This window comes from Thermobia domestica, chromosome 1 (assembly GCF_964235325.1).
Source record: "Thermobia domestica chromosome 1, izTheDome1.hap1.1, whole genome shotgun sequence".
Lineage (NCBI taxonomy): Eukaryota > Metazoa > Arthropoda > Insecta > Zygentoma > Lepismatidae > Thermobia > Thermobia domestica.
In genome coordinates, this window is record NC_137454.1 from 129,168,697 (window position 1) to 129,181,312 (window position 12,616).

Genomic DNA, 12,616 nt, shown 5'->3' on the forward strand with positions numbered 1-12,616 from the left:
AGTTGCATTTTACAGTAATTACACCCACATAAAAATATTTCATACTTAAATAGACGTAAGATGCATTACAAATGACTATTTGAAAAAAAACGAAATTTAGAAAAAAAACGAGAGGCAATGTTTTTTTTCTAAAAAAAACGTACATTTCTGAAAAAATACGAACGGTTTTTTTTCTATTTACAACACTACTGCCAATGAGTATTCTTAAGATACCTAGACTTACCTGGGTAAGACGTTGAAGGACATCTCCAAAAAGGGATTACAGAATCGTTCCCAAATTGCCTGCCGGTCTCAATAACAAGTTGAGCATTAGGCACCGAGAGGTTCGGATATCTTGTCTCGAAAACCTCACAGACGATCAGACGGTCATTCAGATCACATCGCACACAAACATTATTCATACATACAACAAAACACACTGGATTAAACGACACTATCCTTATTTATTAAAATACTATTAACAAAAATAACGTATTAGAAAAACAATCATAACACTCAACACTGAATATATATAATTATTTTCACTAATAAAATCACACTTCGCTTTTTCACTACACTATTACCCTTTATCACTTTTATATATCTGTATGGAAGTTTATGATTCGGATTTCACTATAGATACTTTTTTCACACCATTAATGCACATGGGGAATTAGCACTGTGGGAATGACATCGGGATGATCCCATAAAGTAGTATGGTTGCTGCTCCAGAAAATCCTTAGAGATCGACGTTAGTCTTCAGCATAAGTATATAGACAGTAGGGTGGGCCGAAAAAAAATTTTTTCAGATATTCAGGATTGAGTAGTTATCAAAAGTTGTGCATTGGTACGAAATGAAGCCATGTCAAATATGTTGATTTTAAAACAATATTTAACCGGGCCCCCGTGGCCCTAAAGTTCCCAATATTTTGTTCAAATAAAATGGTTTTAGGTAATAATTACATTTTACCAAACAATACTATTAACACATAAAACATGAAATACATGGTTTCAATATACGCAAATAACTATTAAGAGCTTAACTAACTTTCATAACTACCATATTAACACACGAAAAACCTTTGTGTTGAGCCCACCTCAGAACTCTCAAACTTTAAGAGAATATCACTTTTTCGCATCTGGATGCAAAATACGTAACACTGGCTTTCCGAAGGCGGCGCTTACATTGCTGAATTCAAATAAACTAGAAACAATATGGCTGCGAGCCTCTCTTCCTGTATTGTCTTGACTTCGAATTAAGCATATGATTTTGAATTACAACTCAAAATGCAAAACGATCATTAACCCCATTAAAAAATGAGATATACCCCATTAAGAGCCAAATTAAAGAAATTTAAGAACGGTGCTCAGAAGTTATGTGATATTTTCTCTTGCAAATGCTGCGATAGATTAACCTGTAAGTGTGGTAAATCAAATTATATACCGCTTTTGGAGTGGGAGCTCATATTAGATCAGAGAAATCAGAGACAAATGACGAGTTGCAATGTAGATGAAGCAGAAACCCATAGGCGCAAGAGAAAGCATGACACACAGAACGATTATGATGCTGCGGTACCAATTACAAGAGGGTTACAATCGTTAGCCTCAATCCCGTACTTGGAACATACATTAAGCGCTTCCACCCCGAATTCAGACGATGAAGAGTTCGCATGGAGCTATCGTTTAGAGAATAAAATCTAAAGTAAACCTAAATAAACAATAGTGAGCCTAAAGAAATGAGTACCGCAAAAGATTTAACAGGTATATCGAATAGGTCGGCTGCTAAAATTGTATCCGCTGTTTTAGAAGATATGAATTTACTGAACAAAACTAACTAAGACAAGGTAGTAGATAAAAACAAAATCCGTACGAAACTAGCAAAAAAGAAAAAGAAAAAGAAACCGTCTACAGTGTCAAGCTACTAATTTTAAGGGTCTCTATTTTGATGGCCGAAAATTCTAAACTATAGTTCTAATTGACAATTGCAATAGGCAAAGCACTGAAGAATATGCGAATTATATCGATTTGACCGATTGGTCAGAAGTAATAGTAACGAAACCTCCAATTTCGTTTAACGTATCAACAGAAGAACTAACCGAAATGATTGTGGAAAAGAGGAGGTTTCAGTTTGTCACGTTCCCCTTCCACACGCAGGCTTTGGAGAAGTGTCTAAAGGTAGTAACAGAATCTTCTTCAGAAGTATGCGGTAGTGTTGCACGAGACGGTTATATTCGCGCAAAACTGGAAGCACGAAAGTATCTACCAAGCTTCAGACATAAATCTCATTATTTTGTTCCAAGATTCCGCTAAGGAGCTTTAAGTAAGAGGAGGGTGAGTGGGAGGAACTCGCTATGTAGCCATCTCCACGTGATGAGTTCTGCGCTGGTTTGGTGTTTGTTGGTCAATTTTTCAACCTTACCTTATGTATTTGTGTCCGTACTATTATATCTACTAAACACCAACCAGGCGAAGAGCTGCACATCAGATCAGGACATTTGAAATCCTGGGGTCAAGTTAAAGTATTAGGAAACTTAACCAATTTTCTATACATACTTAAAATAATGGTATATATATTAAAAAAAAAATAATAACACTTTTCGGACCCGCAGGGCCTGGTGAAATATTTTTATCTGCCTCTGTTTTGGGGAAGAAACATAGCATTATACAACTTTTGCACGATACTCAAACTTAATTTTCTGAAAACAAATATTTCAATAATATTTTCACTACTCACAACCATATTTTTTTATCCGGCTCTGTTTTGGTGAGGAAACATGACATTATAAATTTTGCACGGTACTGAAACGTAACTTTCTAAAAATATATTTTAATAATATTTTCATTGCTGGCTACTTTTTTTTTTTTCAAAATTGCCGTTCTTTCGGGCCCCCGGGGCCCAGTTAAATATCTTTTTATTCGGCTCTATTTTAGTGAAGAAACATAATATTATACAACTTTTGCATGGTACTCAAACTTAACTTTCTAAAATAAAATATTTCAATATTTTCACTACTCGCAACTATTTTTTTTTTTCAAAATTAACGTTCTTTGGGGCCCCGGGGCCCGGTTAAATATCTTTTAATCCGGCTCTGTTTTGGTGAGGAAACATAATGTAACATTATACAACTTTTGCACGGTACTGAAACTTAACTTTCTAAAAAAAAAAAAAAATTTTCGGCCCACCCTAATAGACAGTCACCAAAAATGGAATGAGAATATTGGAGGGCGCGTTTATAACTCAGACCCACCTGGGATTTCACTGATTGGGGCTAGCCCTAACTAAGTCCTTGATTGGCTAATAACATATACCTCTTAGCACAACATTATTCTTGATGCCCGATGCAACGTACGTGGTTGCTGCTCACAGTTACAGAGTAAGACTCCTCGAACTCAGAAGTTCGAGATACGAGCTGCATTGATCGCCTGATCAATGTTGGCAATTCATTCTCAAAAGTACTCGGGTTAAATCACCTGTATGTACATGCAAATCGAATATAAAAAAGAATTAACGTTAATTTTAGTCCACTGGCCACGACGCACAAGACATTGCGATAACTTGGATGTGGGAACGTTCAGATAACTAACTGGTAAAGCGATGTGGCTGTCGTCGTTCTGGCGCTCAGACACCTGGTGTGGTCTGGATCGCAGTATTTCCATAAATAATTGGAAGATAACACTTAATTCAGTTCCAAATAACCATAGAACGTACTCTTTACATATTAATAAGTCAGGGAGAAACACTGAGAACCTTCGTCGCTCACTAAAATGTTCTCACCACAAAGCAACGTTTTAAGTATATATATGAATAAACGATGAAAGATTTTTTTGTCCTGTTACGTGGGAAGAAAAACTGTTCCCACCGAAGAAAGAAGTTATTTGCGTCGCAGAATAAAGTATAAATCGAAAAATAATTACTTGTCTTTACGAAATATACAGAGCGTCCACAAAAAATACTCCTATAGCCTGGTGATGGTTATAGTTTTATCTTCAATTATTCTATTCTATTAGTGTACGTGGTGATAAGAGAAGAATATTTATTTGAAAATATATACGCTTGTTTTATTTTTTTTATTTCAGGTTGTTCCATCACATAGTGGAGTCAGATGTAGTTGCTACTACTATTGTCAGAGAAATTAACAAGCAGAAATTGCCTGGTGAAGTAACGTTCATTCCTCTGAACAGAATTTATGTTAAGGATCAACAGTATCCTATATCAAGTGTGAGTATTCTTAAAGAGTAACATTGGTATTACGTTTCGTATTGAAGGTGACTGTCATTTAATCTTAACTTTATATATATTGCCATGTGAGAGAACGGGTCCTAGTACAATTGATTATTTTATTGTCCGTTCAAGAAAGGTTTTCATTTTGGAGAGTATACGGCGTGTAGTTAATCTTAGTTTATTATCCGAATGAATGTGTTGGACCAGATTCTGCGTGCATACAAGCTTAAGTTCTTTTGTGTTTATGTCGAAGTGTGTTTTACATATATCTTTCAGTCTTAGTTGGTAATTTTGTTATTGCTTCTTTTATTTTTTTTATTGTTTTCAATTGGTTGAAACCTAGGTAAAGTACATTACAAATCCCAGATGGTAACATGATTAGATAAAATGTAATGAAAATGGAATGTCTCGCAGACTAACTTGAAATCTCTCGCGAGTCCCCGGAGTATGCGGACCCAGATTGGAAGACTGGTATAGACCAATATTAGTAATTTCCAACTTATTTATAGTATGACAAAGTTATTAAAGATAGGTTCTTCAATTTTACTCCTATATATCAATATGATGGTTTGTTTTCTAACACCCTGTGTGTTACTATCCTTACTAATGTACTAATTCATTCAATTAAAATTTAAAGACACAAGTGGACATAATCGGTTTCAGTCTATCCAAAGCTTTTAACTCATCAGCCATTTCAGCTGTTTTATCTATAACATTCATTGTAGCGTAGAGAAGTGTACTTGCATCTCTATTGTTCATGTTGCATTTGGATTTCTTTTATTAGTTGCTTCAGTTTAACGTCCAACGGAACATATTATTCTCTGACGACTGCGTATTCATTTTATTTATTTTTTTTCCTGTTGTAACATGTGACTCCTGAAAGTAAATTCTGAGAAGTATAGCATCGTAATGTGTCTTGTTAATTGTCCATACTTAGCAACATAAATGTTTCGCCAACCACGAAAGTCAACATCCATATGAACCTAGGAGTTACTTTAACAGATTTCTATTGAGAATAATGGATATCCAAAACCTCCAAAAACTTTTCAAGTACGTTCTCTAAAAGAGTAATGTCTCCAAAAATTAAATATTGTTCAATATCTAGATAATAGGAGCTCACACAAATCTCTGAATTCAGTTTTAAACTTTTTCCTTGCAGTAGTACGGCTGCGAGTACCTCACACATGTGCCGCTAAAGAGCAAGAACTTTTGCAAACGCTAAATATTCAGTCGTCTTATGCTTGTTTCAAAATCATTAATCTTAAATATTTGTTCAAACTTATACATGGTGAAGTCATTTCTGAAACAGTTCTAGAGTTTGAGTTTTCAAGTCCTTTCCAGACGATTTACAACATCCACTTCTTTCATCGTAGATCAACCTAGACTATTAATCATCCAACACGATCTTTATAACAAAAGTACATAATGACTTACCTCGTTCCCCGATTGACATACTCAACTCTGAAGGAACAAGCTATATTTTGTATTACGAGCCCCATTAATGAAAAGCTTGCATTTTAAATGCCTCCTGTTGTTATAACTTTTATTGTTTGATCCAGTTATTGTTTTATCAGATGGTTACGTATTCCAATGTAAATTGGCCTCTAGCTGTACCTGATTTTTTTTTTGTTTGTTTGTTTCTTTGTTTGTTTGTTTGTTAGCTTTACTCGCTGGCTTAGTAGTTTACGCACATGACCTTGGTCACGAAATCCCGAGTTAGATTCTTCGTAGAGGAGTATCGAACACACTACAGTCGTCAATATTCCACTTGCAACTTAAGTTCCGTTATTTATAATCTCGGTATTGAAAAAGGCGTAAATACAAAGTAATTAATTAAGCAACTTTGAATATGTTGTTAATAAATAAATAAATTTACTTTCAATTTATCTTCACAAAAATTTGAAACTCCGACTATTCTTGACTGCATGGGGAAGACGTATTTATCATCTTTAAATTTTCATTAACATCAATACGAACTTGAATTTACAATATTACTAGATCACTGACTTTCATCTTTCAATTGATAATGTGTACGCGTATCGACCAAAGTAGTTGATTGATTGGTTGGTTTCCAGTTTTAACGTCCCTTTCAGTATAGGGTGACGTGAAACGACTGCTTAAAAGAGACCTGAGTCACTTCATCTCTCACCTGGAGTCAAACCCGTCACCGCACTCAGAGCATGTATGGTAACCATGCAGTCACAAAGGTCACCCACCAAAGTGTTTATTTGTGTTCATTTAATAGAAACATTGAAACTGATCTTGCCACTACAATCCATTATAGTGACCAAGTGTAGAAACACTATGGTCCCAAAATTTTGGAAACACCAAACATGTAAAGGGGGAGGGGAATAGTATAAAGTTGAGGGGAAAATAAAAACAAGTTACGGATACTTTTATTGATTCTGTAAATCATACTTCCCTTTAAAAAATCTTTATGGCTTGTTTTTAATATTTTCTTTGAAATTAATGGTGATGCTTTTTTTTATTTAAAATGTTTTCTGAATAAAAATTGTACTTTGTATATATTTTGAATGTTGAAAATTGTCATTTTTTTAAGATCCAAATAAGGATACTATTACGAAGTTTTATTGTATCTTTCCTAATCTAGGATGCAATTCCAATGTTGGATAAACTGAATTTTGATCAAAAGTTCGAAAAGCCATTAAAATATATATTTGGACGAACTTTAATATGCAGAAATTTGGAAATTTGTGCTCATCTTTCAAGAACGACTCGGTTCGATTGTATTACATTGGAAGGCGATCAGGTAATAGATTACATAGTTGCAAATAACAGAATTAAATAACATCTCATGATCCAAACTAAATTAAGCCATAAACCTAGATATGTGAACATCGAATTTTTGAAAACATTGCAAGTGTTTCCTTTGAGGGTTAATAATGAGCCGTATTGTTTGAGCTTGAAATTGGTGAAGTTTGAGTGAGTGAATTCCACTCAACTTGAAACATCTGTCATTCGAATCTACCGTCAGGGTTCCCAAGACTTGGAAATCTATAGAAGTCAGGAAATTTAGTTTACTCGGAAAAGTCCTGGAAATTCAGTAATTTTTAAGTACGAATTTTTACTTCTCAAGACCCATTTTTCTTTTTGTCTTACCCTGCTGTTTGGTAGGGGATATTTTATAAAATAAATATACAAACGCTCTAGACACATGTACATGCATAGTAGATGAGCACCATCCAGGTCGAGAAAAATACAGTTGCTTCTTTACATTACGTATAGACTTGTAAATTTTTAAATTGTGACATGAAAAAGTCGTGCTCGCCAAAGAAGTGGGAACCCTGACTGTGCACTGCACTACTACTAATTTTCAGTTCGGATTTATGCGAAGTGGAAATATGATCTCCGGGACAATCAATTCTTTCTTACGTTATATGGTCTATTTGGTACTGTGGAGTTTTCAAAACCATATTTCTCATATTAATGCTATTTCTATTTCAGGCGTCTTCAAAAGGCACACTGACAGGTGGCTATATTAATCCTGTGTACTCAAAACTTGAAAGTTACAAGACGTATTCGAAACTTCTAATGCAAGTAAATGAGGCAAGTAATAACTTGCAGTCTATCAGGTCAACTTTGAGTACAGTTGAAAATGAAATTAATAAAATATTGTCAGATATCCAGAAAAATGAAACTAGGAATTCTAAAACCAGGTACGACATATTTTTAATGCTTGCTGAGTTTAGTTCTGTATTCTACTTTTATACAATTTAAAATGATGACCTTTTGCAAAGTTGTATATCAGGGTGGAAAGACAAAATTCGAAATTTGGAATTTTATCAAGTACAGACATCAATAATTGGCACGTAGTCTGTCATATTATCTAATAAACATTTTCATTTACCTCTGGGACAGTTAAGGTTCAACATGGAGAAAATACAAAGAAGTTGCCACCATATCATCTCATTGTTGTACGAGAACAATAGCACAATGAAAATCAATGCTCATTTTGGGTTCGAAAAAGTGAGAGAAATAGTATGTGTGGTGATTTTTCAGCTGCAGTGGATAGCTGAATCTTATCTCTTATGAACGAGTCTAGGTTTACTTTTTTCCCTTCAAATTTATTCAGCCATATCTACCAACTTAGTAATTTTATAACTGTATCTGGTTGCCCATTTTAAGTGAATACGACTGAAAACGAATTCATTACAGTATGGAATGAAGCAAAACAATGTTTCAATGAAAATAGTTGACTACTGCAAACTCGGTCAATATGGAAAAAAACGAATCTCAAGTATAAGTCAATTGTAAAAAATTAATTAAACAATCAAAATACACCCTGTTTCAAAAAGAATATACGTATTACGAAAAATTATTTTGTCCAAACTATGGATTGCTGCACCTCGGCTCGGTTATTGGAGAAACGAATACATAGTCTAGTTTATATTAATAGCCGCTAGATGTCAGTTGTCTTCTGTTTTGCTTGGTAACCGTCATATGTTTAAAATGGCTACTCCGCAGCACAAATCATTTTGTGTTCTCGAGTTTGCGAAGTGCAATTCCGTAATTACAGTGCAAAGACGTTTCAGGTTGAGGTACCAAATTGATCCTCCGAATGGGTGGAACATTCGCAGATGGTATCGACAGTTTGTAGATGCAGGATGTGTATGTAAAGGAAAGAGTCCTGGCCGCCCTCGTGTTCTTGAAAAAAATGTTGCACGAATTCAAACTGTTTTCCAACGTAGTCCTCCAAAATCAACTCGTCGTGCCAGTCGGGAGTTACAAGTGCCGACAACAACAATTTGGCGGTGTTTTGAGACGTCGGTTGGTTATGAAGCCGTACTAGTTACAGCTGTTACAAGCTCTGCGTCCTAATGACAAACGCAAAGGTGTGGCATTTTGTAACGAGATTCAGGATGCTATTGACAATGATAACACTTTTGTACAACGCATCGTGTTCAGTGATGAAGCGACTTTCCGTGTTAGTGATCAGGTAAACAAACAAAATGTTCTAATTTGGGGCCTACAGAACCCACATGCAGTCATTGAACATGTACGAGATTCGCCCAAAGTCAATGTGTTTTGTGCGATATCCCGATCATCTGTTTACGGCTCATTCTTCTTTAATGGAAACACAGTATTTCGCTTTGTTACAAAACTGGTTGTTTCCGAGGCTGCACGAAGACAACTTCATTTTTCAACAAGATGGGGCACCCCCTCACTGGAGTCGCCAAGTTCGTGAATATCTGAATGAAACTACCGAACCGTTGGATTGGTCGTCAAGGATCTGGCCACTTAGCATGTCTCAACTGGTCTCCACGGTCACCGGATTTGGCACCCTCTGACTTCTTCCTGTGGGGTTTCGTTAAAGACAACGTTTATGTACCACCACTCCCACAGAACCTGGAAGAGTTGAAGAACGTGATCCGTACTTCCATAACATCAGTGACGCAGGACATGCCCGAGTATGGGAGGAATTTGAGTATCGATGTGATATTGTTCGTGTCGCTGATGGAGGACATATTGAACATCTGTAATTTGAACTTTAAACTATAATTTGAACTTGAGAGTTTCGTAAATATGTATGTAAAATTTCATATTCGTATGTCTTAAAGTTTATTAAATATATGCATTCGAAATACATATATTCTTTTTGAAACATGGTGTACTGTGAGTGAAACATTAAGTTCAGTGTAAATAGGTACGAAAATAATAAACTATAGAAAACATTTTTCATTACTTAAAGACACACCTTTGGCTTGAAACGAAAGGAGTGAGCTCTGCACAAAAAGTGCCAGATGCCGAGGCTGACAAATGGATTAGTGTCCCTCTGGTCTCGCATATTTCGGCAAAAATTAAGAAGATATTGCAAAAACATTAAGGTTTCAGAAGGTTCTCCTAAATCTATTGAAAAGTACACAACAAATTTTAAACCATTTTTTACTGATCCTCGACAAAGTAGTAACGTTTATCGGGTTAAATGTCAATGTGAATAACATATATATAGGTCAAACAAAAAGTAATATTTGTACCAGAATACCTGAGCACATTCACACATCGAAATCTCGTAGCTTACAAGTTATGTGGATTGGCAGCGCATCTTAAATAAAATAACCATAGTATTTGCTAATTCATGTTTGATAGAGAGAGCAAAAACAACAACTGAACGAAAATTAAAGAACCCTATTACATTCATAAAGAAAAACCTACATTCAATTTAGATAAAGGAGAATGTGATTTAGAGCAGTTTAACACGTAAAGAAGACAAAGATGCTGTTTTTACTATAAATACTTATTTCCGCCGTCTGGAAGGTAGGAAAAAGCAGTGAACAACATTGAACAGTGAAGAGTGAGTAATCATTGGCATGTGCTTATTTTTGGCAGAAGGCTTGTGCTTTACATATTTTAAATCCTTTTAACTTTTTTTTTTTTAAAACTGTCTGCATTTCTTCCCATGTTTTAAATCCTCTTCAAATTGTTTCTAAGCTGAAGATGGAAGCAGGGTCTTCCGAAAGCGCTACCTAGAAGAATACTTTTTACTTTATTTTATTTATTTATTTATTTATTTATTTATTTATTTTTGTTTTGCGAAGAGTTAAAATCAGGGATGGAAAAAGAACTGCTCTGATGTTCCAGAACCGGTTCAGGAACCAAGAACTCATAATAAAGTTAGGAGCGATTCCAAAACCGATCACATTGTTTTGTTGAATTTAAGAACCGCTCTCAGAACCGGTTCTATTATTTTGTTATTTTTAGAAACCGCTCCCAGGACCGGTTGAACATATTTCCTACATTTAAGAACCACTCTCAAAACCGGTTCTGCGTTTTGACCATTATTCAGGAACCTGTTTGGTTTATTACGAAGTGGTTGTGGAACCGGTTCAGGAATATGAAGAAAACACCAGAACCTTTTCTGAAATGTCAAAAACTACATAGACCGGTTTTTGTATTAGTCTTTTATGTAAGATAAAAGTGGACCCGGTTTTTAAATGTAAGAAAAATCTAGAACCGTTTCTGATGCTCTTTTTAAGAAATCAGAAGAAGAATGGAAATATGTTTGTACCAGATCTGAAAAATGAAACAGATGACCGGTTCTGCAACAGTCAGTATCGATCCATGGATACCGTACGAGAACAAGTAATACCTACCTGGGACGTCTCATGGACATCCTATTTTCGTCGTGACGTCGATGGGATATTCACGGGACGTCTGCTATTAGAGCGACATATTTGAGAAATGTTAATGCAAATGCAATGAAAAACATTTGAATAAATGTATTTGTTTCATGCAACTGCAGTGGTTTTGATTTCATTGTGTGTGTGCGTGTGTTTGTGTATATGTATGTATGTATGTGTGTGTGTATGTATGTAGTCGAGAAGCCGAAGCCCATCAAAAGGCGAAAGTAGTGAGAATAAGCGAAGAATACAACGCGTCGACCAAGTAAGCTTTAATCAGTGGTGAATGAGATTTGTTTCGTGTGCAACCAAACATGTTGATCAATTGACCGCATATATTTTTCATACATGCTTATCATCAGAGGTAATCAGAGTCAATGCTACCTTGTATTACTTTTCCAACCAGACGTTGTTTTCTCTGTAGGCAATGATGGACTGATGTATTTATTTATTCCATTATTTAGTTTCTTAATTATTCCCTCAGTCGACTATATAACTCCTGTTATAGAAGGCGTACAGTTTGCAGTAGGATAATATAATAGTTGTAGTTAAAATACATGCATTAGTTAACTATTTATTATTATATGTGATAATATACCTAGAATTAACGTTATAGAATAGATCAAACTAAGATTAGTGGAGAATAGATGAAATAATAAAAAAATATTACAAGATTCGTAATTTACAATACGAATCTTGCAATTACAATATTACCGGTTTCGATAGTAGATTCACAATACTATCGAAAAAGAAAAGTACAGTAAATTGAGAAAGGTAAATTTGTAATAAAACTCTAATATAAGATCATGTCGAGGTAATACATGAATGTATAGTACAAAGAAAGAAAAAAAAAAGGAGGAAAATGTAATAAAGCAAAGAATTGCTTTTCAGATGCATAATATCAATATAAGACAAATTACATTCAGTGGAATATTAAGAATAAGCGTTGTCACTAAATAAATGTATACATACCGAAATCTAGTATCAGTATCACTGGGCTCATTCTTTGTCAATATATATTTCACAAACATGTAAGAACCGCTGTCAGAACCGGTTTGACGTTTTTTATCTTTGCAGAACCGGTTCAAGAACGTTCCTGTCTTAACTCTCAGAGCTGGGCCTAGAACCACTTCGTATGAAAAGGTTCGTGAACCGGTTCTTGAACAGCCTAAACTCAGAATCGCTCCCAGAACCGGTTCGATCTTAGCATCTCAGAACCGGTTCTTCATTTTCTTGGTGTCTCAGAAGCGATTCAAGAACCGCTTCTCTCGATCCT

At 35.1% G+C, this 12,616-nt stretch overlaps 1 protein-coding gene across 6 annotated transcripts in view; it reads left to right on the top strand.

Moving 5' to 3' along the window:
* The window catches only part of LOC145689187 (structural maintenance of chromosomes protein 3-like), a 137,671-nt gene that overhangs the window by 85,085 nt on the left and 39,970 nt on the right, over window positions 1-12,616 (top strand). For all 6 annotated transcript variants that reach the window (XM_081763327.1, XM_081763332.1, XM_081763322.1 and 3 more), the window contains 3 exons: window positions 4,057-4,198; window positions 6,813-6,971; window positions 7,667-7,878. In XM_081763327.1, coding sequence (XP_081619453.1) covers window positions 4,057-4,198; window positions 6,813-6,971; window positions 7,667-7,878 — 513 coding nt within the window. The remainder of the gene's footprint in view (window positions 1-4,056; window positions 4,199-6,812; window positions 6,972-7,666; window positions 7,879-12,616) is intronic.